General features: G+C 39.3%; 1 protein-coding gene across 1 annotated transcript in view; it reads left to right on the top strand.

Moving 5' to 3' along the window:
* Positions 1-5,967: 5,967 nt before the first annotated feature.
* The window catches only part of EEFSEC (eukaryotic elongation factor, selenocysteine-tRNA-specific), an 87,908-nt gene continuing 68,383 nt past the window's right edge, over positions 5,968-25,492 (top strand). Inside the window, exons 1-4 of the mRNA XM_010155617.1 lie at positions 5,968-5,971; positions 6,723-6,930; positions 9,918-10,014; positions 12,890-13,054. Coding sequence (XP_010153919.1) covers positions 5,968-5,971; positions 6,723-6,930; positions 9,918-10,014; positions 12,890-13,054 — 474 coding nt within the window. The remainder of the gene's footprint in view (positions 5,972-6,722; positions 6,931-9,917; positions 10,015-12,889; positions 13,055-25,492) is intronic.

Here is a 25,492-nt window from a genome sequence, read left to right as displayed (position 1 = left end):
TGATGACTTTTCTTCCTGTGCTGTAATGCCTTTTTTTTTTGAGAGAGTGTTTTCACTTTCATGTGTGTTTGGGTTTTTTCTTAGTAAGCATATGTTTAATATAAGCTTATTCCCATGTGCAATATTGCAAGAGCTAGATCAGCATACAGTAGTAAGTCTTTGGAAGATACGCCTCAGTCTGTCTCAGTATGATCTTCATGGAGGCCTTATCAGCTTGCTTTGTGCTACTTCATCATGGTCAGTCAAGCTTATTGACATACTCAAATCATTATAGGCATTTCCTCCCATTGCAGAACACCAACTTGTTTCTGACGTAGTTAGAATGTATTCAAACAAGTAAGATCTCTTGGATGACATCGCAGAGGAGCAGGTGGAGGCCTTCATTGCTGTTATCCTCTTGAGGACAATATTGTACAGTTTCACCTGGGAGATGAAGTATAAAGTGTATTCCAGGTGTGTGTTTGAGCTATTTTGCAAAAGAATCTTTTTATTCCTTATTAACAGTTGTCTCTTTCCATCACTTAAAACTTGCAGTTGAGTTGAATTTAGGATTACAAATAAATAACTGTTTTTGGTTATTTCACATATAAGAAATGGCCTACTTAGCCCTTTTGGTCATCATACTTTCTCATTGTAGCTCTCAGTTTAGGAAAGACCTTAGAGGCTGGTTTTCATTTAAAGGGAATTTGTGCAACTAGTAGTTTCTTTATTGTTCAGATATCAAATATAATGCGTATAATTCTAAGCTTTACTGTGTGTTCAGAAAGAACTCTTGTCGGTTGCCAGTCTGACCCTCGCTGTCAGATATTCCAAGCTATCCAGAGTTTGAAGCTGCACAGCTTCCTGTTTGTGCTTAGAGCTGCTGAAATCTTGAGGAATGGTATGCCTGGGAAACGGTGGTGGGATGCTTGAACTCCACAAGTTCCTGTTCTTTTCATAATGTTCCTTAGCGCAAGTTGTGGGTATCGGTTTTGATCTGTGATTTGCATTGCTTTACAGGGGGTTTCTTCATGTGTAATTCATGCCCTCTGGTTGCATGCATGTCTTTTTCCCCCCTCACACCTCCTATTTCTGCTTAAATTTGGGGAGATTTCTTATCCTGTAAAAAATCCATATTTATCACAATGCCTCCCCTAAGGTATCTAGCAAAATCCTGTGTGACCTGTAGCATCTCCCAAGGTGTTACTGTATATGAAAGTGGAGAATAATTTAGTTGTTTCTGAGTAGATTCTTAAAAAAAGAGGGAAGTTTCATGCTCACTGCATGATACAGACAATATTTCCTGCGACAGGAGATACTGACCTCAAAGAATTTAAAATAAAACATTGATTTTATTATTTTTTTGAAAGGGGAATAGGGGAGGCAAAAATGGTAGAATAGTTGGTCTTTTTATCCTACGTGCAGATGAAATTGATTAAACCTTAAAAACTCGCCTCAGTCCACCCGGTTTATTAATTGAAGAATTTCCTCTTCCCCAGAATGGGAAGTGCACATTAAAACAGAGCTTTGCCCCTGAGTAGCAATGATACTTGAGAACGGTACATTTTCTACAATCCTATTTTCTCTTCTGCACTAGAGGAAATCCTAACATGGTAAAAAGCATATTAAAAAAAAAAAGAGTATGTTTAAGGAAGTCCTCTTTCATTTACTTGTAAAGCATGAAATCAAATTATAGCCCATGGCCCACAATTATTTTATTTTTACATTTCAAATTCCATTTTCTGCTTCCTTTTGGTGCCTGTGAACAGGAGTTGTACTGTTTGTGCAAAGTCAGCTAAACAGATTACCACAAACAGGACAGGATGCAGTAGCTTAAAGAAGCCACGAGTCAGAATCTGTGCCTGTGTTCGCTGCTCGTGTGCCATGCCAAGCCTCCCTGTCATTCACACAAGGCCTTGACTCCCTCTTCTTCCCTCCACTGGCCCAGGTTTTACTGTTTGGAGCCAACTCAGCTTTATATTGCTGGAGTATGGGGAATCTAGTGCAATACTAAGGCTTGCCAAAATAGGAGTACTTGTAAATGCTCTAATATTCTTGGTCTGCGTTTGTTGAAACAATTGAGATTCTGCCTATTTGTTGAAGACGCCTTTTGGTTCTCCTTTTCATTAAGGATGAAATTGCTAACTACTTCACTGCTTGGAGAACCGAATGGTTCTGAAAGTGGGCACAGTGCACATACAATAAAATGGTAATAAGCTTTGGGAACTGATAGAGTAATGAGAGGCTGGAATGTTTTGGTGTGTTTTCCTTGGACCTAATAATGCCCTCTTCAACTCACTGTAAATGTTGTGCCTTGCTGTACAGCTCCATCTACACGCAGCTCAGCCCGCGAGTTTGGGTATGTCATTTACAGGCATGCAACAGGTTGCCCAAACACAAGGTGTTTTGAGTTCATGTACGTGCAGAGCTGCAACCACATCTGTGATAGAGGTTCCGGGAGATTTGTTATTTAAGACATAAGCACGGCAATTACAGTGCTTTTCAGTTTTTTCAAAATGCAGCCTGTGGGTTGGGTACTCGCATGGTGGTGCTTCCCTGTGAACACTGGTGTAATAGACCTGGGTTTACTAATGGTATGCTTTTGTGTAAGGATGTGAGACAGTAGTATGTAAACACTGCAGTGTGTCTACTTAAGGAAAGTGCACTTGGCTTTGCTAATACATGGGAATCAAAGGTGGGTGTGACACTACTTAACATGCTGGAGGAGTGAAGTGAATGCAGGGGATGAAGGGCTGCAGTCTTGTTGCCTAGAGCTCTGGGTAGATCTGCCTTCCTATTTCAGTGAAGGTTTGAAGGTAAAATACTAAATAACATAAATGCAGAGAATGCAGTGAACTTTGTCCTAATGCTTAAAAGTTCATCAATACCTACTTTTTTTTTAATGCATACTATTCTTCTGGGTCATCTATCTCCTTCAGGGTACTCGGCCAGCAGCTGGTGAGCTCTTTCAAGATCAAGAGTGTAGAGCTAGCTGTGAATGATGTAACACAAGTGGTATCGTTTTGCTCTTCCCTTGGGGAAATGGAGCCAATGGCCAATATAGGCAAACTGGGTTGCTGCCTTCTGTGCTTCTGAAACTTGTCATAATTTAGGGCATCTCTGATTCAACTAGTCCCGTGAGCAAAGAGAAGTAAATTACTTCCCTGATGACTGTTCATAATCAGATACTCTCTGAAATTCAGAAGCAAAAGTGGGTTGGATGTGATTGATCAATGCAGGGGCTAGACTTTTTATTTCTGTTCTCTGTGAAGGTATTTTTCTTAATGTCTGAGTTCTGTGTTCCCTGTTGCTTTTGTGGTACGAACGAGTGCTGCTGCCTCTGGGTTTAGCTGGTGCTCCTTGAAGTCTTTTCTCTGTGCTGCTGGTTTTGTTGTGTTTTCCTGTGTCTGGCTGTCATCCAGATCCTCGCTGTCCACGTGTTATCTTTCTTGTTTGTTTTTCTTCACTCAGACTATCTACTTCACTCTGTGTTTTAGCTGCGGTTTAGCTGCTTATCTTGCAATGTAATTCCATCTTTCCCCACCCCCTTGTGTTTTCTGATGACAACTAGTTTGTTTCGTTTGCTTTTTACAGGGCCACATCTGAGCTGTATGTCATCACATGAAGGATACTCGGGTAGTTGATCTTTCATTTTCAAGTAAAGTGAGAAATTGCACGTCAGGAGGACTCTTTATCTTTCTGAATATTCTTTAACACATCTTTCGTAGATGTGTTAAATACACATCTGTATTAAATCTGTGTTAAAAACGTCAAATAAAAGGTTGCACCCCTGTTTTTTCTGTAGGTGAAATGGTTTGAATATCTTATTTTAACTTTATAATTGATTCTATGTGACCTGCTTCAATGCAGATTAAATATCTTTCTTGATTGCTATGCTTCCTTACATGCAGACCTGTCCTATGCACGTGGCTCTACTTCATTCAGAGTAATTTCAAGCCATTTGCCTGCTTTGAGGGCTTGAGGAACACATCTCTTCCATATCACTCTGTAACTCTGTAGGACCATATCCTGCCTCCTCTTGATGCACGTGGCTCTACTTCATTCAGTTTCAAGCCATTTGCCTGCTTTGAGGGCTTGAGGAACACTTATCTCTTCCATATCACTCTATGTAACTCTGTAGGACCATATCCTGTCTCCTCTTGGAGCAAAAGCAAAGTGTTTCCATTCATTCTTTTGTTTTATTTTGCACAAGAGTCTATGGCAAGCATTCTGTGATCATAGTGCAGTTTTATTGAGTGAGATTGTCACCTTGTGTTCTTGTTGTTTTTGGAGTCTCTGCTTGGTAGGGCTGTAATATTTGTATGCCTCAAAAAGTCTTTCCAGGTGAGGCTGTGTACGTGAGAATACTCTTATCCATCCTCGCTTCACCTCTCCTAGTTAAATCCTACTGTGCTGTAGAAAATTCTTCAAGAATGTTGTTCCTTCTGTTGACTGAAATCCAACACAATAGTGATTTGATTGATTGCTAGTGTGATAGGATAGTTTATTCAAATGGTGAACATGAAGTTAAGCCTTCTAGCCACTGGGCTGATGATTTTTGTCTTAAAGCACTGCTAATAAATTCATTAATGGAACAATTACAAGTATTTGCTTTATAACATGTTTCAAAGCAGTTGATTTAGTGTCTCAAGATAAAGTAGCAGTTCATATAATAGTTTCAGTGCAGATTTTGTCTCCTGTTGGAGGGAAGAGATACTACACCATATATAATGCATCTTATCAGCCAACCTTTTCAAGGCCAGATTTGGGTGTAGGTACTTTTGGCTTAATCCTGCAGCATAAGGATTGCTGGGCCCTAGTAGTGATAATAGCTAAAACTTTAGCTGTGGCATTGTTAGCTTACTAGATGCACTTCTTACACTATTAATAATCAATTTGACCTAATGGTTTTAATTATTAATTCCTATTCATTTTAAGGATGTCACCTGTATAGTAAGAATTACTGTGCAGTATAGTTTAATGCAGAAAATGAGTGTTGTATGAAGGTTAAAAAACCCCCTGCTGTATGTACTCGCAGAAGTGCATGCATTCTTATTAAGTGTTCTACACTGAAAGTATTTAAGTTTTCTTTCCCCTTGCTTCCAGTCCTTTAGGTCTGCATTTCTGTATGGTGTATAAAGTCTGAGCCTTTTGTACAGCCTTCATGATGCCTGTGTTATAATTCAAGCGAGTTCTAAGTGCATACAATTCTTGAAACAATAAAGATGAAAAATACTTTTTAAGATATGATAAAGTCTATCTTCAGTTTGCTATGGAGAGATATTTGAAATGACAGGTGAAAATTTTGCAGGGGATTGGGAAATATCATAATTATCCAACTAGCATTCTGAAGGGTTTAGCATTCATTATTACAAGATGAAAGCTTTGGTAGGTTGAAAATAGTCATTTGTAACTATGACTTCCTTTTTTCTTGTTGTAGCTCCCACCCACTCATTCACCCATGCACTTCAACCTCAAAATGTTTTCCAGTCCTGAGTTCATGGGAAATAGGAACGAGGGTAGCTGTTGTCACAGCGATTGTAAAAGCATGGAGGGGAGGGAAGGTTGAAGAGGGCAAAGGAACAAGGAAGAGTTGTACTGATTTCTTGTTCATCTGATCAGAAGCTTAAGGCAAATATTAAAAGTACTTAAATCCAGCATGCTGCAATTTTGCATGATTTCTAACTTGTGTCATCTTACAAAATGTGTTGACCTATGACTTTCTGCTAGTTCAGCATTAGATTTTGTTCTATTTTTTTTTAAGATTAAACTTTCTCAACATTAAAGTCCGTTGCACTTTTTTGGGAATCAGAGTATTTCAGTTACCTGGAACAAGGCAAGAAAACTCAATGTCATTAGTGGAAGGCCCAACATTCATCAAAAACTTCCTTGAAAATTAATTTAAATATGTGAAATCCAGGTTGCTTCAATCAAAGGATTTGTTCCTGACAAAAATACTTTAAAAAATAAATATAATGCATAAGCATCATGGGTAACTTCAGCCTAAAATTTAGGAACTATTTCATGAAGAGATCTAAGAACTGGATCTGTTTGTGGCTGTGTATAAAGTACATATTCAGGTTATGTAGATCGGAATTGTGAGTGAGTGACAATATATTGCAGAGTAGTTTAAATTGCTTCTTCCACACATTGAGGGGTTGTGAGTGTTTGTTTAGGCTTGGGGTGAACCTGCACCCAGTGGTGGTTATCTTGTTTTCACCTTTACCAAATTTTGGACTCTGAAAGAAGAAATATTGGGATGCAAGTGGAGACTGAGGATTGCAGACATGGTTATGTGGCATGTAGTTGGCTCTTATTGGGGTTGCTCTGAGTGTGCAACTCTTTGCAATGTTGCGTGTGCTTCTTTGGCTGTGCCATATTCTGGCTTAGCTTCTTAGGTTATCTTTTTTAATTGAGGCAAATGTGTTGCTGTAAGGGTAACTTTCTTAAATGTTTGGGTTTTTTTAAATGCAGTGATAACGTTCTTAATCTTGAATTGTTAATATGGAGGAATATGTAAACTCACATGCTTCCACATTTTTTTATGATCCAATAGTAGCATATAATGTCTTAAATTCCTGAGGTTTAATTTTCAAGCAGGACTGTGCATTTGATGCATGCTTGGACTTGTTCATATTTCTGGGCATTTGTATATATACTGATGGTTTTTATGGAAGCTATTTGAGAAAATGATCCTTAATCTTTTTATGCTGCTGCAATACTGACTCTGAATTCTCCTCCAGGTGCCCAGATTATTGATTTGATGATGCTTGTAATAGATGTGACAAAAGGAATGCAGACACAGTCAGCAGAGTGCTTGGTAATTGGGCAGATTGCCTGCCAGAAGATGGTGGTAGTTCTGAACAAAATAGATCTCCTTCCAGAGGGGAAGAGACAAAGTGCCATTGAGAAGATGACTAAGAAAATGCAGAAGACCTTGGAAAATACTAAGTAAGTTAACAGTAATGTTAACAGCTAACTTGTAATGCGATGTTTAACAAAAATACTTCACCCACACTTCCTTTCCAGCCTACTTCTAAACATACAGAAACATCAGCAAAGATGATAAGAGAGTGGAAAGATTTCCAGAAACTCAAATGCAGTCCTGAATTTGTGTCTGCAAGTATTAGTGTAGAGAAATGTTTTCCTGTAATTAAGCTTTTCAGTTTAAAGAGCTGCTGGGAGTTCAGATTGGATAAAAGACAGAATATCCAGGTGAAGAACTGTTGGGTGTGTGTTTGTGGTCTTTTTAGATGTTGGGTTTATTTTGTTTGTTTAATTTTGTTGTGTTTGGGTATTTTTGAGGGTTGGTTTGTTTGTGTTGGTTGGTTGTGGGTTTTTTGTTTGTTTATGAGCTTGTAACTTTTGTGTTGAAGACTTTTCTGCTTCAGAGAAAAGAAAGTGGTAGGGCTTTTCCTTAACAGAGAATGAAAAATATAATTGCTCTCCAACCAGGGAGAGCAGAAGGATGGAAGCTTATGACTGTAATGTGGCTCTGGCTGGTATGATTAAAGTGTGTTAGTTCTTCTTGAATGGCAGTAACTGCTGCCGCAGGTGGTACCGCATTCTTGGTTTAGTCCAAGATTGTATTGTCAATGATTGGGGGGGGAAAAAAGGCATTTCCAGTTGCATATTCATAAAAGGGAAACAATTTTTTGTAAGGAAACTGGTGTTAAGAAATATTTAGGTGCACTGTTTGAATAATATCCTGGAGGACAGATGGGTCTTTACAGCATGTCTTGAAAATTAGCACTTGGTCAAAACTGGAGGGGAAGTGACTTTTTGAAACAGCCTGACATGGGAACTGTGAGGGCCTTACCTCTAGTCCCTTTAAAACAAGGATGTGTATCAGCTGATCCAGCTGTGATTCTACCTGGAGAGAAATGGTCCTGTCTATTTTTATTACTCATTTTAACCATAGATCCTAGAAATGCTCTTTTATTGGATGTGCATATGTATTGTTTGTATAACAAATTCAGTTTTTGCATGTGCAGTCTCTGCTTTATGGCGCTTTGAAAGCCCTGCTGACCTGAGCTTGATTGTAACGTGCTTGTCCTGTTGCATCTCAGGCACGTGGTGTTTCTCAACAGCCTCTTTCCCACTTGACTTTGAATTTCCAAATGCATGTTTCTTTACTGTTTTTGTATTTCTAAACTACATGTATTAGCAGGGCATATTGAGAGCTACTTCTGATACCAAACCTTTGGCAATAATTTTTTTTTAAGGAATAGTTTACTTGTTGATTATGATTTCTCAACGCACAGAGGCATGTGTGCATTGTTCCATAGTGGTAAGCAAATATGAAGTCTGTTGCAGATGTAGAGTAGGTATTGCCATTGATGCTAGGGAAATTATTGTAGAGTTTGCCAGGAGATTCCATGCAAGGTGGGGAAAAAAAAATAGTCAGAGGAATGTAACAGTCATGTATTTTAAGATTGCCACTTGTTAAACTAGTCAGAACTTGCTTATTCCATAGATTCATACCAAAAGTAAAAGCAGGTTGTCCCTATAAATGGAATTCCTATTTTTTTCACAATTTTTTACACTTGCCAGCTTTTATCTTTGTCCAGCAGGGTCTGAACACTGCTGACAATAAATCAGCATGATGGAGTATGAGTTTTAGTAGGGCTGAATCATGTTTGGAAGTGCCTCCAAAGGCAGTGTGTGATTACTCCTTTCCCATGTACCAGAACAAACTGGAGTAAAGCACCTGGTTCAGCATAAATTTCTATTTCTTGCATTACAGTGCCCTGAAGTATTTGTAGGAAAATAAATTTCCAAAAGCTTTATGGTTAATCACAGGCATTTTCAGTGCATATTTTACTTACCTTTTGCCCCTGGATCCTCAGACTTATGGCATACAAAGGAAATACATTATATGCTTGATTATTCTTTGGTAACAAAATGAACTCCCTCTGTAGAACTTAGAGGTTTTTCTTTATCAAGGCACTGTCTTTTTCTTCCAGTTCACTCCTGTTTTGAGACAAAATCAATGGGGAATGGGTGTCAAAAGGATGGCCACAATAATTGCTTTTGGTCTGAATCTGTTGCATAAAAATCAAGTATCTATGAGAGCCAATCACTTTTTCTGTGTCATTACTGTTATTCCATTGCTTTTATATACCTTTTACATGGTTAATCCTGACTTCTGCAAAAATACAATAACAATTTGACCTATAGTACAACTTCCCTTTCCAAAATGTAGGCAAAGCAAGCTGTCAGATGACTCGAACACTAGTCTACATTTTAGGGAGCAAAAGTGAAGTCGTCTGGCTGAAAGTGTAAAACAAACAAACAAAAAAACCAGCACAAAACCCCCAAAAACTGCTGAATATTAAGGACTGAAGAGTAAAATTCACTGTAAGAGAAAAAGCTAAGCTGAGGTCAGCTGTGGAAGTACTGAACCTTTCCATGTTTGAGATGTGGTAGTTTAATGAACTTGCCTTTCAGTAGATTTAGATCATTCTGTTGTCTGTGGGTCTTGTCATCTGCCTGCAGACTCTGATAGGCATCATGTGCCATCCTGCGTTTGGCTCCCGTTTGATGATGGTGATGACTCCCTACAGCTAGGATTGTATTTTTAATGAAAGTTGGAAACGGTGCTGGTCTCCAGGTGAAATGGCTTGAATGCAAAGCTACTGCAGTAAGACTGGGTAACAGAAATTTGCTTCTGAAATAAACTGAAGTCTTGCTTTTGACTACCACAGAGTTGAATCAGTAGCTAATGCTAAACAGGATTAGAGGTTTCATAGTGCAGTCCAGTAGTGCAGACGCTAGCAATTCAAGAAAGACTGTCAGTTATTCACTCTGGTGCAAGAGCAGATAAATTGAAATTTGAGGGAGTTGCCTTTCCTTCGTTGCCTGGTGATCCTGGAACTACTTTGCATTGACACACGTAGGGGATCTGTGGTCTAATGGTGGGAGTCTTTCTCTTTCAGGTTCTGTGGGTGCCCTATTGTTGCGGTTGCAGCAAAGCCCGGTGGACCAGAAGCCCCAGAGTCTGAGAATCCACTAGGTGTTTCTGAATTAATTGAGGTACCTGAAGAACAATATAAAATGTGCTCAAACTTTTTCTTTACATCTTTTGGAGTGCGCTGTATTAGTATCTAGAGATGATAAACTCCTGTATTAATGTCAGTTTTAAGGAACCTGATTCTCCAGGGATTCCTTCCAGTGAGTGAAGAAGTTGGGGTTGTATGCCCCAAAGGTGGATCTCCTTTTTCCAACTACTAGGCTTCAGTGCCTTTGAATAGCTATGTCTTAAAAAACACGTCACACATGGTGAAATTGGTTTTAAAGTTGTAAAGCATTACGAAGCATAATGAGTAAAAATAGCTTTAAAATTCTGCCAAGGCCTTGGTAGGTGTTGTTCTACAATTGTGCCACAATTAAGAAAACAGTAAAGCTGTGAAGTCAGGAACTCAGAAGTTATATGTTTGGAATTATCTCCTTCCTTCCTGTGTGTGTTACGATCCTGTGTCTCAGTGCATGATTCTTTATTCTGAACAACCCTTACCTCTTGCCTTGCACAGGCTGGACAGGGCTGAGCTAGTGAGCAGGTAGTCTGTATTTTGTTTTAAGTCTCATTATTCTCTGTGTGGCCTCATGACTCCATTCAAATACTGCTCTGCATTCAATATGATTAATTTCCTCTTGGACTTTTCTTTGGCAGACATTGCTGCGGTCTTGAGCACTTGGCAAACAGTTAATTTACTTCCAAAAAACATATAGGAAGTGTAGAGGTGACTTAAATCCATATTTAGGCTGGGAAGCTGAGGCATAAAGAAGTTAAGTCCACTGACTTTACTAATTTTGATTTCCAAATTTAAGAAAACTAGGAACTCTTTTGGGATATGCTTGTGTTCAGATCATAGTACCTGCCAATTTTGATTGCAATTGTGAGTGTTTAACAGGAGCGCTAAGCTTTGGGGTCTCTGTTTGGACACTGAGGTGTATTGTCAGTGATTGCCTGTGGAAAGTTTCATTTTTAAGAGGATGACACTGCATGGGAGTTCTGGCAAGAAGCAAATGTAGAATCTGTTCTCTAGAGGAGCACCAGCTGTCTTCATGATGAAACCATCTTTCTCTGATGCTCTGCTTTGCTTACTGCATGCCTTGCACATCTGCAAAAGATAAAAAGCATGACCTGGATTTACCCTGTGCCCTGAATGAGGTAGGGCCTGGAAAAAACAGTCTGATTGTATAGCTAAGAATATATCAGACCCGTGTGAATAAGAGGAGACTTTAAGTGAACTGATTCTTCACAGTTATCCTTAGTTATAGCAGTGTGGGTTGGTTTTTTAGTTTGGGAGTGAGGGAATAATTTGTCAGCTTTTCAAAAAACTAAGTTACATGGCAAGCTGTGTTACATGAAGCTTATACTGTGAATGGCAGGACACTTAAAATAGCTGTTTGAGAGCAGTTAATAGCTTGTAGTAGATTTGTCACCCTTTCTGTGAATAAGCGTTAGGGAGAAGTAGCACCTTTGCCCTGGAGGGATGCCACTGTTGTTTGCAGACAGCAGAAAGTACTCCGAAAATGAGGCATCGTGCTCTGCAGACTTGTCAAGATGCGATTTAGATGCTGCCAGGTTTAAAATACTTGTAAATTGCTGAAGTTAGGGTGCAGTGCCAGTCATCAAAAATCTGGGGGTCATTGGCGTGGGGCAGCAGCCTGGCTTGTGCAAAGGCAGGATGTTCCACGTAGCTGCTGAGCGCTGAATGCCGTATTGCCTCCCAGGCATGGGTGACCTGCGATGGGCATGGGCTGTGGATGTGCTATGGCCTCAGAATAGACTTGGCAAGAACCAGGCTGCTCACAGCAATGTCTAGAGAGATGGAGATAGGCAAGTCCTCAGTTCTACCTTCATTTGGTTCCTGGTAGGTTCACAGGGATGTTCCCTGGGGTTAAAGCCTCTGAAGGAAATACCATGTTGCAGCTGTTTGCCAGTGCTGACACCTAGTATTAGAAGAGCTGGCCAATGCTGTGTGAGCCCTGCCATTGAAGTTCAAGGTATTAGTCTCTTACCAAGGACAGAAAGGATGTCTCCATTGTTCTGCCATTACAACTTGGGCTTAACTTGCAGTTTCTGACCTTAAAAGCAAACATTAAAGGCAGTTCCAAGTTTCTATGCTGATGTTATAACAGTCTCGGAGATCAAAAGTGATTTGAGGCGCAGGGGCGAACCAGTTCCTCTGAAGCACTGTTGGGTCCATGACTGCATTTCTGTAATTCAGGTCTTTTGTCTATGATGGTATATTGTAAGAAACATAGTATTTATCAGCAAAACAGAAATCCTAAACTTGGAGAATTTCTGTAGGAAATGGTACTTATGTAGCTTTTTTTTTTTTAGTGGTTTGATCCTCCAAGAACTGTTAACAGAAATCTGAAGGGGAACTTGACCTTGAAAACTTAACCCACTCTAATAGTTTTTCTGGGAGGGAGGCAGGGATGGGCTTTATGGAGCACTAATATCTGTACACAAGTTTATTTTCACAAAACCCTGAAAAGCTGAAGTAGCAAAACGCACTGGAAACTTGTACTTTTAAGGAGGGTGGGGTGGGGGCATACAGGACTTCCCCTCCCCCCTGCCTTTGCTTTACTGCAGTGTTTATATTGAGTTTGGCAGCAACTTTATTGCCAGTGCGGTTTTGCTAACCAAGCTGAATGTGCAGCACCAGATCTTTCTAAGGCAGAAAATCGAACTGTTCCTGCCTCTAAGTGTGCTTCTCCTCTATGGCACACAGTTAATTTGGCATTGGTGTGTTCTAAGCTCCTTGGGAGATGCCTGAAATCAGTAAAACCGCAGGCTTGTTAAATCAATCATCCACTTGCCTGCCTTTTGCTGTACGGCTGTCATGACTTTTCACCCAGGCACGGTGTTGCTTTTATCTTTTCTTTTTTTTTCCAGGTTCTGAAGTCTCAGGCTTACCTGCCATCAAGAGACCCCTCAGGACACTTCCTTATGTCAGTCGACCACTGTTTCTCTATCAAGGGTCAAGGCACGGTGATGACAGGGACTATTCTTTCTGGCTCTGTTAGCCTTGGTGACAATGTGGAGATTCCTGCCCTCAAGGTGAGTCTCATTTTCACTCCCCCCAGTTTTCCTGACAGAAGGAGACACTCAACAAAGAAGAGAGTGTTCTCTTCCAATCTGAAATTATTCAGTTATTTTCAATGTCTCTGTGTGGGGTTTTTTTGTACTCTACTATAAACAAGCTTGTAATAGGAAGAGACAGAGATTTTTAAGGCAGCCAGTAAAGTTACCTACTCAATTTTAGTGGAATGAAGACTGACCTATGTCAGTCATCAGCATGTTAGACTTTCAAATTCAGAAAAGCAAGGGGGCATGCTTCCAAGATAGGATGGGCTCAAGGACTGAAGGAGGTCTGAGTGAGGTTACTTGTATTTGAGACATGCTGCAGTGAGAAGGTTTGCAAAAGAACCTGAGTAGGTAGGCTTCCCGAGATGTCTGGAAGCAAAGGAAATGACAAGAAGAGGGCATTGAAATGCTTGATGCAAGAAGAGGGCATTGAAATGCTTGATGCAAGAAGAGGGCATTGAAATGCTTGATGCTCATTCTCTTTGTTTGCTGGGGTTTTAATTGATGTCAGCATGTTCTGGGAGAACTGCTGGGATGCAGTAGGTGGCTTGCTGCCCTTGGGTTTTTTAGAGAGCCTGTAGAAAGTCAAGGGGCCTTTCTTTCAATGGACTTGGAACTGCATAACTGCCGTTACTATTTTATTTCCTTAAAATATATTCATCCTTTAGAAGAAAACAAGGTGACTTTTATGCTTGGAACAGGTGAAGCCTATTTCATAGATACTGGTTTGAACTGCTGTGACTTTCCTTTTATTAATTGCCCAGAATGAGTCAAGGCTTCTGGAGCATTTTGCAGCTGCCACTTCAATGGACACAGCCAGTTACGTTCTGAGAGTAGGCAACTTTGGGCTGAACAAGCCTGGATGGAACCCTTTTGGTGCTCTCAGTATTGTCGTGGAGTCGTGTTCCTGTAAGGCCCTTAATCTTTCATAGAGTGAACATGCTGCTTTCTCACTTTTGCCTGTGCTTTGTGAGCAAGTGAAGGACCACGTGGGGCATTCTGATTTCACCTGAAATATTTTCCTGATGGCCGACAATTAATTTTTGGTCAGCCTCTTCTGTGATACCTGCAGCCATCTAGTTTATATCTTGTTGTGATTTGCATGGTAAGTTCCCCATCATGTCTGCTTTCCCAGGGGAGTTCCTCACTGCCCATATTCTCATTTGCAGCATGCAGCAAATTCTGGGAGCCATGCTTGTAATTCCAGTAGGGGAATATGTTTTGCTGGGATTGTAGCTTTGGTTTCAACCTCTCCTGCTTTCCCCTTGCCAGTGTTCCTTCCCTTTTCTGTTGCGTCCTGGGCCTGCCTGCACAAGGGGTCCAAGGAGGGACAGGCAGTTAGGAGTATAAGGCTGATGAGTGCTGAGTGATGGCTCCTGCCCAGAGGGTCCTTGTGTAGCTCATTAGCTACTTTCCTTTTGGCATAGCACAGGCCAAACTTCCTGTCACTTTGCACTCTGGGAGGTGGGAGTGAGGCAGAGCAAAGAAAGAATGCATAACTAGATTATATCTGGGAATGACTGTTCAGCTCTTCATGTATAGTCCAAGAATGTTTTGGGGAAATATGTTTAGGAATTAGTCTGTTCTTTGAGAATCTGTATGAAGGGGAAAAGAGCAAAAATATAGTGTAAACTGGCAATGGGTGATTAAAAGGAGAGTAGGAAGGGCTTTAAGTGGGACATTAAAAGCTGCTTTCTTCCCAGGGGAGCAGTGAAGTGAAAGGCAAGTTAGTGGATAAACAGGACATTGACAAAGAGAAGCTGGGTCACTTTGTTTTTTATTGTCTTTAGCAACTTCCCCCAAAGTTTGTTATTTGTTAATTGCTGTTAATGACTTAATCCTTTCACTACCTTGTGTGAACTAGAAGATGTGTCTGTACCTCTAAGTGCTAATAGTGGTGGGCAGAGTTTTGCATTTTGCTTTTTGCAACTAGCAGCTTGTACATCTTCACGTTCATCTTGTACAGGTATGGAAACCAAGGCGCAGTAGAAGGAAGCAAGTTTTGTAAGTTTGTGTGTTGTACTTCCCCTGCTAGCATCATGCAGGGTTGGCTTAGGATACCTATAAAAGGTCAAACCTTTCTCAGGCCTACAAGGTAATGGAGGAAGCACATTTCACAACACATTGTGGTTTATGACTCTCTCTGACCTTTTTTTGCCCTGACCCTATGGTAACTGAGATTGACGGCTGGTGCCCACTGGGCATTTAGGGACATTACAAACCAGCTGCTTTTTAAATTTGAGGAACCCTCTCAGCAAATGAAGTGGCATCACCTTCCAGTTCTGCTAATGGACTTCGACATCTTTGACCGCTTGAACCTGCACAAAGGAGGGACACAGCAATTAAAAATAAACAGTGACATTCTCAAACACCCATGCTTGCTCTGATTGAGGCTGAGAGCACCAGCAGTGCCTGGATTCCTTTATGCTGTTGCCTATGTATATTGCCATCTGGGGTTGATTATCCATATAGCAAAAAGAAAAATTACATCTATGTGTTTGGCAAAAAGCTTTGACACAGCAAACAGTTCACTATCCAATTGAGTTAGTACTATTTGCTCACTAGCACTTGAAATCCACCTTGAAGAGCATGAACCTAGGATTTCTGCAGCAAAAATGTAGTGTTGGCAGAATTCTGAATGTCCTTTAAGTTTATTTCAGTGGTCTTTCAATCTCTACAGTCTTCCAGTTTTATAAACTGTAACAACTCATGACACTTTTATTTCTGCTTTATAAAAGTTGAAGAGTTTGAGTAGTAAAGATTTTTTTTCAACGTCGATTCATTTTGATTTCCTGATAGGTTTGGCAATAACCACTTTAAAATATTTATGTAAGAATATTTTGTTTAGTGTATTCAGTTTGAGCATGAATGTCAAATTCTAGTGCTGCTGTGTCTTTTTATAGCATACTTTAATTGAAAAAGGAAAATGTTTGGGTTTTTTTCAGTGGGGCAGAAGTATCTTTGCCTTCCTTACCCAGGTGGAAAAAGAAAAATGACAATTGAAGCTACTTAGAAGGCAAAAAAACCAGGCAAGAAGCAGGACTTTTGTTCTTATCACTGGTTGTCTTCAAACAAATGAAAAATAATCCTTGTGTAAAAAGTAATGGGAAATTTTGTATGTTATGTCGTCTTCCTTCTGCCCAGTGTGAGCTGAATGGCGGGTGGAGGTTCGTGGCTTCGTTGGAGCCCATACAAAGCACTGTGTGCTGCTACTGTACTGCGTTTTGTCAGAAGTGCATGAGTGCCTTGAAGGCCAAGCAGCTGTACTATTGGTAAACAGTTACGTTGATGTTTTCCTGTAGGGCATCGTATGGGGATTTGCCATGTGCTGAAGCTGAATGATGTATCTGGAGTAATGTAGTACACAGTTATTTCTTATGCACTTCTTACGTGGACACCCAGTCATTGGACTGACCTTGGGGAGGTGCCTCTTTAGACATTTTCTAATCTGTTATCTGTTAGGTGTGGTTGAACCCCCTGTCATTCAGGGGGAACAGGAACGTTCATACTGGGTTCAACCTTCACTATCCCTGAGATTTGCAGGAGGCAATTGCTGTTATTAAGGCTGCAAGTGTGTTTATGCTATGCTGCTCTTGTAGTTGGAGAGTAGTCCTGCAGGTGTTTCCGTACTCTGAGATACTTTCAAGAGGTAATCAAATTTGGAAAATGTGAGAAACTTGCTTCTGTTTCTCTAGTCAAGTCTCCAAGTAAATTACAGTGTCCATTTAAACCAGTAGTGGATTCTGTCTTGGCAAGAGCCTCTTGGCTGTCAAATTACATTGACTTTATGAACTTTTAAGAGGCATCATTTTGTCTGATACTGAGAAGCTTCATGGCTTCATATGTGTCCACCACATGCAAAGAGGTTTTGGGTTTTTTTTCAGATGCTTTGGCTAGATAACCTTGGTCTGGGATTTTTTTTTTTTGCAAACACTAGTTTTTATGGGTCATCCAACAAAAAAATTCTCCTGTGTCTGATAGAATAACCCAAATAATATTTGCAATACTACTTCCTACAAACCACTGTAGCTGTTCAAATTGTAACAGATATATCTGCTTTTGCCCACGTGTATGTATTCAGCCTGTATGATCTCCCAGGACCTCTGGTTAGTGAGCTTTAGTACAGAAATGCAGTAAGAACTAATTTGTGTATTTAAGGACTTGTTGCATAATTGGACTTGAGTGGTTAAGTGTTGTCAGAGAAACTCTAAATCTTGGAAAACGAAGATGAAATAAACCTCACTGAATTGGATCATGAAGACACTTGTATGTGGACTTTCATGGTGAAATCTTAAGTTTTTACCACTATGATTTTGAGTTCTTTGGACCTCGTAATATAACCCTTCAGAAATTAAGGTTATCTTGACTGGTTTTTTGCTCTGCAAATAGATAGAACCCTTGCTAGATTTTCTGAGGGTATGTCTGTAGTTTCTGCATCTGTTCTTTGCAACATTGCTTGGATTTTTCTTGCTCATTGATACAAACAGCTTTTAAAACACAATGGTTCATGAGCTGGGGACAAAGTCTAGCTTGCCTTGAACAGTTTCATTTCATTGAAATGCTGTGTAGAAGGGTAGTTCAGAAAACTGGGTTGGGCGGAGAATCAAATTTAACCGATAAAATCGTGAAAAGGCAGTTCATAATACATAATAAAATACAAGAATATTAAATCCTAAATCAATAAATTAAACATATACACATAATGTTATACACGTGGTTTAATTCAGTACAGGTATTAAACCGTTTCTTTAATTGTCTGCCACTTCTAAAGCATGGGTTGTGTTTTTTGGAGATTTTCTCCTTTCCTAGAAAACATCAGTGTGAATCCTTTGGTTTTGCATCTGCTGTGGCATTTACTTAAAAGCAAAATATGCAGGATTTGGCTTATACTGGAAAGTACTCTGCTTTCAACATTTAGGATATTATCAGTTGTTTTGGAAGAATTAAACTCCTCAGTGCAGTTCTTTGTGGTTAAGCAAAGGATTAAAGACCTGATCCAGGCCTGTGGAATGAAATTTAGATCTGGCAGTAGAAACTCAAATCTTTTTGGCTCAATCTCCTGAACGAGTAGGAGTAGCAGATGCTGAGCTCTTTCTAAAGATCAGTTCCCTCATTTTCAATGTATGGTTTTGGAACTTTTTACTATGTGGGTATTTTTTGGTTTACTTTTTTATTTCTGTTTTAGTTCACACTTTAAAAACTAAACCAACACCATGCCCTAAAAACAAACAAAAAAACCCCACACAACAAAAAAACCCCACAAACCCAAGGCCCTGAAGAACACAGTCCATTTTCGTTTTGTATTTAAAAAAAAAGTCCAGTTAACTTTAGACTTTAAAAAGGCTCAGGAATAAAAATGCTCAGGAAGAGATGTGTGTGTTGATATTCTTTCACTGCCTGTTACTCAAGTACAGTGGTTTAGTTCATATTGCTTGCAATTTTTTATTAAATATCATGTAGGTACTTTAATAATAATAAAATACACATAAATACTGGCTGAGTCACCATCCCAGGAGGTATTTGAGATGTGTAGATGTGGTGCTTAGGGACATGGTTTAGCGGTGGTGGACTTGGCAGTGCTGGGTTAACTGTTGGACTTCATGATCTTAAAGCTCTTTCCAGCCTAAACGATTCTGTGATTCTAGGTACAGTAAAAAGAGGGAGCAAGATAAAGGACTTAGTGTGTTAAGGTTTGTTTTATTCAGGACCAGGGATAAGACATAACAGAAAGGGAGCTGGATATGTATCATGGAGGTTTTGACTTTTTTTTTCTTACTTGGTCAGAGCAGAAGGGAATGAAGCTAGGGGAGAGCAGCCAACCTGAGTAGTGCTAATCCAAACCATACACTGTATTTCTGGAGCTTGTGTGTATAATGTGATCTCCGTAGGCAGAAAAGTGGCCTAGTCAGTGCTGGCCTATTAACTCTTCAAATACTAAAATTCATCTGCAGCTTTTTTTGGAGGTCCAGATACGCCCTGTGCTCCCTGCCAGCTAAAGACAGTTGGGATACAGGTTGCTTTCTAAGGGATTAGAAAAATTACCCAAAGTGTACAAGTTTCTTCCTATGCGGATTTTAAAAGGAAGAAATTTGTATGTGATTTATCCACTTAAATGGTCTTTAAGTGACTCTTTGGGATCCAGACTCCACATGGAAGTGTAGAATCACTGGAAACAGTATTGTCTATGGTGGAGAACTTTAACTTCTGCAGTGTCTCTATGGTGTTGATTGCTTGTTTGGTGTTATCTGCAGTGCTGACTGCTTCTAGTTAATGCAGGACGTAATTTGAAGTGTGTATTTTGTGCTGTTGCCATGCATATAATTTTGCCTTAATAGTTAGAAAGTGCAGAGAGTTATTATCACTCTTTCGAAGTGACTGATCTTTTCCACTTACACTATAGGTTGAAGAAACTTTTCTCCCTCCTTTTTCTCAGCTGCTGTTGCAGTCTTGAGTAACAATGCAGTTGTGTATGCATTCTTCCCCATTAGTACATCTTGGCTTGAAACCAGCATCACTCACGGTCATATTCAGAACCTTGGGAGGTTCTGAAGATCTTCAGAAACTACCTTTGAGAGAATAACACCACTCAGTGTTTATCAGGTTTTGTCCTCTCTCTCATCACATCCATTCTGGATTCAGCCTATGGAAGAGAGTTCAAAAATACCACCTAAGGTTTCTCATCTGACGCTGCAGGTTCTGATATCTCCTCTACAGGATATGCTTTCCTAGGGCTAAATGTCTTGCATTTATAGTTTGAGAGGCAGTCCTACAGCCATCTGAAGTCGGTACTCTAAGCAATGGTCCTGTAAGGTGCGTACAGGAGGGGAAAGGATTCAGGATGACTGGAGTCATGACTAGGATGCAACTGAACAAGCATGTTATCCTGGGACTTAGTAGGTAACACCTTTCCTGTTGAACAGTTGCTGTTCTAGTGTTCTAGTGTTGTGTTCTTGCGTTTGTGTATCCTGGGGTTCAAGATTAGTTTGGAATTGTTAATGGACATGGCTATAGCAATCACAAATTTTCATTGTGCCTTTTTCTTTAAACTTTATGGTAACTTTTTGAAGCAAGGGATGGCTGGTTTGTGTTTGCGTAACTGTGTTTGTTTAAGCATTGCTGCTGCCAGGTCATTAACTGTATTTTTATTTCTTTTAATTTATCAGGTAGAATTTTTCTCAATCCAGTTCAATTGAAAACAGACACGTGCACGTACACATACTGTTTGAGCAGGAATCTTTGTGGAACGCTTGAATAGTAATTGGAAAGGTAGCCTTCTATATGATAAGCATCTGTGAATGTAACTGTAGTATGAGTAGGCTTAGTTAGGGCAGCATGTAACTATCATGTTTTAAATGTTTAAGTTCAAGTGCTGGAGGCACTGGCAAAATTTCAGTAACCAGAACGAAAGAAGGGAATGTCACTTTTTTTTGTTCTTCCTTGGTCATCCATATATAGTACAATTCCTCATTTGATCAGGCTTTTAAGAAGCAAAATGATTCAGCAAGCACTGTGTTAACTAAGCTGTGGTCTGCATTTTATAAAGTTCTGCTCAGATCTGGGCACTGGCAAAAAAGGGATCTGAAGATTGAGAATGTTTATTTAACCAACTGCTGAAGATAAACTTCTAAATTTGACCAAAAGGCAGCAGAAAATACACTAGTGCATAAGTGCCCAGGATTCTGTAATTGGTCTATTACCAGAGCACTTCCTTGAAGTATTGCTATAACACCGTAACAAGTCCTCTGGACTTCGTGCCTGGTACTGTGTGTTCCTGAGGTGACCCCGTTTATAAAACTCTAAATTTTATTCTTTGTTACTACTATGAAAGCTACATGAGAGTTGACTTTGCTCTTCAAACATTTGTTCAGCTGATCACCCGAATCTGTCCTCATATGCCTGTGACATTAACATGTATTGTTGAAACTAAATGTAAGGGTACATCTCTTCACTAGAGTGTTCCCGTAACTTTATATTAGCTGGTGCAGTTTGAAATGAAAGATAAAGTAATTCCAGAGAAAGCCAGTATTTACAGTATCAGCTAGAATAATATAATTATGTCAGCTGCCCAGATAGTACTGCGATGAACATGATATGGATGCCTAGACACAGATTTTCATTTACAGCACTCTGAAATGAAAGTTACAAACTCCCAGGCTCTTCATGGCTGTAAAGATTAGCTTGAAAGCATATGCCACAAAATGCAGTTGGCTGCTGCTTCTCCAATAAATAGTCAAGAATAAATGTTTCACACTTTAGAAATCACAAGGAAAGGTCAGATAACCTTTTTAAAGAGTCACTGTAGCTAATACACCTTTAAATGCTTAAATTGTAGACTTAAAAGCTATCAAACCTTTGTGAAAGTTAGATTTAGTAGTTGGCCTGTCTTCTGTCTGGGCAGCCTGTTTTTAAGATATATTTCATATATGGGTTGTCTAATCGATTCTGCAAAAGACTGGCAGAGATGGCCTTAGTCTTTGTTCAGTTTGTACCCCAAACACTCACTACAAAGCACAGAAAAGAGGATTGTAAGGGGAAACTTGAAAACATTTATCTTTAGTAAAGGATTGAAATAAATACCCAATAAGACTAAAATAAATGCCCAGTTTGGCCTTTAGTCAACACAAAGCAACACCAGTTAGTTTAGTCTGAATGCTAGGAAGTATACAAATCTTTCTAAGAATTGAACAAAATCCCATCCCGGACTATTTTGCCTTGTGTTTTAGGAAAGAATTGGAGTCAGGTGGTGATGCGTAATGTTTTGAAGATGTGTTTCTATTTCACATGTTCCTTTTCTATGTTCCTTTTCTGTTGTTGGCATGATGCTCTGGTTTGGGGTGAAACAGTTGTTTGTACAAAATGTATTAAAGTGGCAAGGACCTTCAAATTAGTGCTTCATTCCAGTCTTGTCAAAGGCTGCTTGACTGCTTGGGCTTTAGAGGAGGTTAACTATCTTCACCTTGGGGTAGGTCTGTAATCTCTTGTGGATGGAGGTGGAGGAAGTTCTCCAGTGTGGTGATAGAGTGAGGTCCTAACTTGCTCTGAGCCCTCCTGTGAGCCCAAGATCCTACATGATTTGAAGTTCAACACAGTTTATTCTGATGTGTTAATATTTCTCAGGCATGCAGTTCCCTAAGTAGTGGGAAAATGGTGGAAATCTCCAAGTTGGTAGAAATTGTGATGTGTCTGTTCTTCCTTCTTCCAGCAAGTGTTAAGAGATTGGTAAAAAGTTCTAAGATACATTCATATTCAAACATGTTTTTGTAGTACAAAGAGTTCCAATTTTTTTTCAAGTCTTTCCTTTTACTTGTGTCCTTGTTTTGTTTTCATCTTCACTTTTACTGCTCACCCATCCTGTCTGTTCAGGTTGTTGAACTTTTGATATTTAAATGTGCTTTCTAGATATATAATATGTACAGTGGTTGTCTTCTTTGAGATCAGGGGTTCTTGCCCCACTTTTAAAGAGGCTCTTAAAGATTTTAAAATCTGTGGAGAGAAAAAAAGAGCCTTTGCAAACTTCAGGCTTACTGTTAGGAATGGAGATAATAGAGGTAATGAGCAACAAGAACATTCTTAGGGAAAACAATTGTGGTTTCAGTAGGCTCTGCCTCTTAAACATGTATATGCTGAAATGATTTGGTGGACTACCATAAATATTGAGGATAGTTTCTTTTTTTTAAGGGATGTTTATGTCAGGAAGCTAAGCGCTAATTTTAAAAAATGACACTAATTTTCTAGTAAAAACACATAAATAAGGGTGTGAAGTTAAGGGTTCTATTCAGGTTTTAAAAACTTTTGGGAGCTTGGGTTTTTTTTTTTTTTTACACGAGCTTCCTGGTTTAATCTTGATTAGAAAAAGCAAGAGCATGATAAATTTCTGTGTTGTTTTTAATCAGGGGTGATTCTAATTCTTGTCTGAGAGTTGCATAAAGTTAGTTAATACTGGCAAGATGTTTTTGAAGATTCATACGTGGGAAGAGAGATGAGATTTTTATATCAGACTTAAGTGGGGTGGGGGCGAAAGAAGAAGTTTAGCATTTAGGCATAGTTTTGTGGTTATGGTGTGACTCACAAGAACGACTCAGGGCATCTGACATGTACATTGCAAACAGTTGTAAAAACATACCATTAGATATCCACAATGTGTAGTGGGCTGAGTTAATGTTCTCTTGAATCCATAGTTTTAAGTTTTCTGGTGCAGTGACTGTAACTCCACAGACTATTGCCTTTTGCTTCACATTATATTCTTGTCCCTGATGGACAAGGTCCCTTCTGATCAGCTCAGAAGTGAAGTTTTAATCCTGCCTTTCATTTGTTCAGTGTCTTCTAGCTGCACTGACACCAACCAGGGCTTTTTACTTGAGTCCGGATTTAGAGACTTCGACAGAGAGAATGCACTGATGTGATTAAAATTTATGTAATTACTCACAGTGCTTTACAATGTGCATGTTTCTTTTCTTGCTGTTTTCCTGTATATGGAAAATCAGATTTGAAGGTTAGACTTATGTTTAAATATGATTATACTTTAAAGTTTTCCTTAATGTCTCTCTCAATCTTAAATTGTGTAGTAGTAATTTTCCCTGATGTGAACTTTTGCAGAAGTATAGTTTTGAACCTATTGGTCCTATACCTGAGGATGACCATGTAGAAATGAGTCTTGTGGCTTCCTAGATTTTCCTAGATTTCTTGGGAATCTTTGATAATTTGAATTAATGTGTTTTGCTTTCAATTTTTGAAAGTAATGGCTTTTGTAATGAATTCCTTAGCTTTAGTCTCAGTTCAGAAGGAGACTTATAAACATTTAACAGTTTTAAAAGAAGCTTTTAGGAAACTACAGTATCTGTGGTATGTGCTACATGTAAGAGGGTTTTTTTATATTTTCATTTCAGAAAAGTGTAGGTGTGTTGTGTGTGTTTTTTCTACAAAGCTATGAAGAGCTTTTTTCACACATTTGTGATAGAGTGAGTATTAGAGTCTGGTTCAGATTCTGCTTAATGTTAGCTTTAACACGGGTAAGACTTCATTTGGTGTTTCAGTTTCCTCACAAAAATAATTGATTCCATCTATTGTTTTTTACCTGTGTTTGTAAGTCAAATATTAAGACTTTGGTAGGTTGATATTGAAGCTATAAATGGCATAACAACAAAAAAAAAATCATCTTCCCCATATGTAGCAAGTGTAACAAGTGGAATTTGGTTTGAGAGGCTGACTGTGTCTCCTGCACTGATAATAAGAGGAAAGTGCTTTTCAGAGTGCCCAGAGAATGGCACGGGAAGTCTTGAAAGTTGAGCGTGTTGGGTTGGGGGTGTGTGTTTACAGGCATTGAAAGTTAGTCATAAAGGAAAAGAGATTGTCAGAGATTGATTATCCCCGTTATGACTCAAATGATTTGCAGCCATGAGAACTCAGTGTTCATGTAAATCAGGCTGCTTTTAGTTAATGATGGATTTAATTGTTTAACTGTAAAAATGGCCAATGAAGGACTGTAACTTTTTTGTTTTGGAGTCTAAGACCATCCCCATCTATATTTAAGGAGCACATCAAACGCATTTCTCCTGTGTAATTTTTTGCATAGTAACACTATCTAGTTTGAGTTCATAGTATTCTGATAATGATCAGAATTCTGCAATAATGAAAAATAAGTCAGAGCTGGAGCAGGCAAATACGGAGGGCTTTTGCACCTTCAGAGTAATTTTTATTGTGGTTTTGCTCATAAATACATTGAGCTTTAGTTTTTGTGAAGCAGACGGCTCAGTGAAAACGGGAGAAGCTGAAACCAGCACAGGCAGGTGTTGAGCACAAGTCCCCAATGGGCTCTCACGAGGGTTATGTCACAGACCTTCAGTTCTTTTTATTAGTCTTCTCAGATTTGGGCTAAATTGCTGGGTGATTCTGTGACAGAAACATCCAGATGTATCAGCATTGCTTAAATCTGATTCCAGCCAGTCTTCATGTAAAGTTTGTTTACACCTTGTGCATCCCATGCTTGCTCAGGTACCTTCTTCTCAGAGCTGGTATCTTGTTGCTTCAAGGCAATTTTAACTCAAAATTAGCAGGCCACAGAATGGGAGTATTTAGTTATACCCTTTGAACCATGCTAGAAAGATGCAGAGGACTTAAGCGTTCCAAAAATTTGAGCGTTTTCAGCCTCATCAATTATTTTTAATATTAAAAGTCAGCAGATGGAGCCAAAGGCTTGTAGAAAAATTACTTATGCTGAATGTAGATTAAACCACGAAGCCCACTAAGTTTAATGTTTCTACTGAAAGTTGTAACAGCAAAGCGATTAATTTGCTATTAAACCTCGTACTAGTGTCTTTTTTTCATTCCCATGTCTCTGTGGAGTGAGAGCTCGCCCCTTTGTATAGCCAGACTCTAACAAGACTGAAAAGAGTAAAGTTGAGTGGGGACATG

Source organism: Eurypyga helias, unplaced genomic scaffold, assembly GCF_000690775.1.
Source record: "Eurypyga helias isolate BGI_N326 unplaced genomic scaffold, ASM69077v1 scaffold6527, whole genome shotgun sequence".
Taxonomy (NCBI): Eukaryota; Metazoa; Chordata; class Aves; order Eurypygiformes; family Eurypygidae; genus Eurypyga; species Eurypyga helias.
The sequence above is the reverse complement of the archived record's forward strand: the minus strand, read 5'-3'. Positions and strand labels throughout refer to the sequence as shown.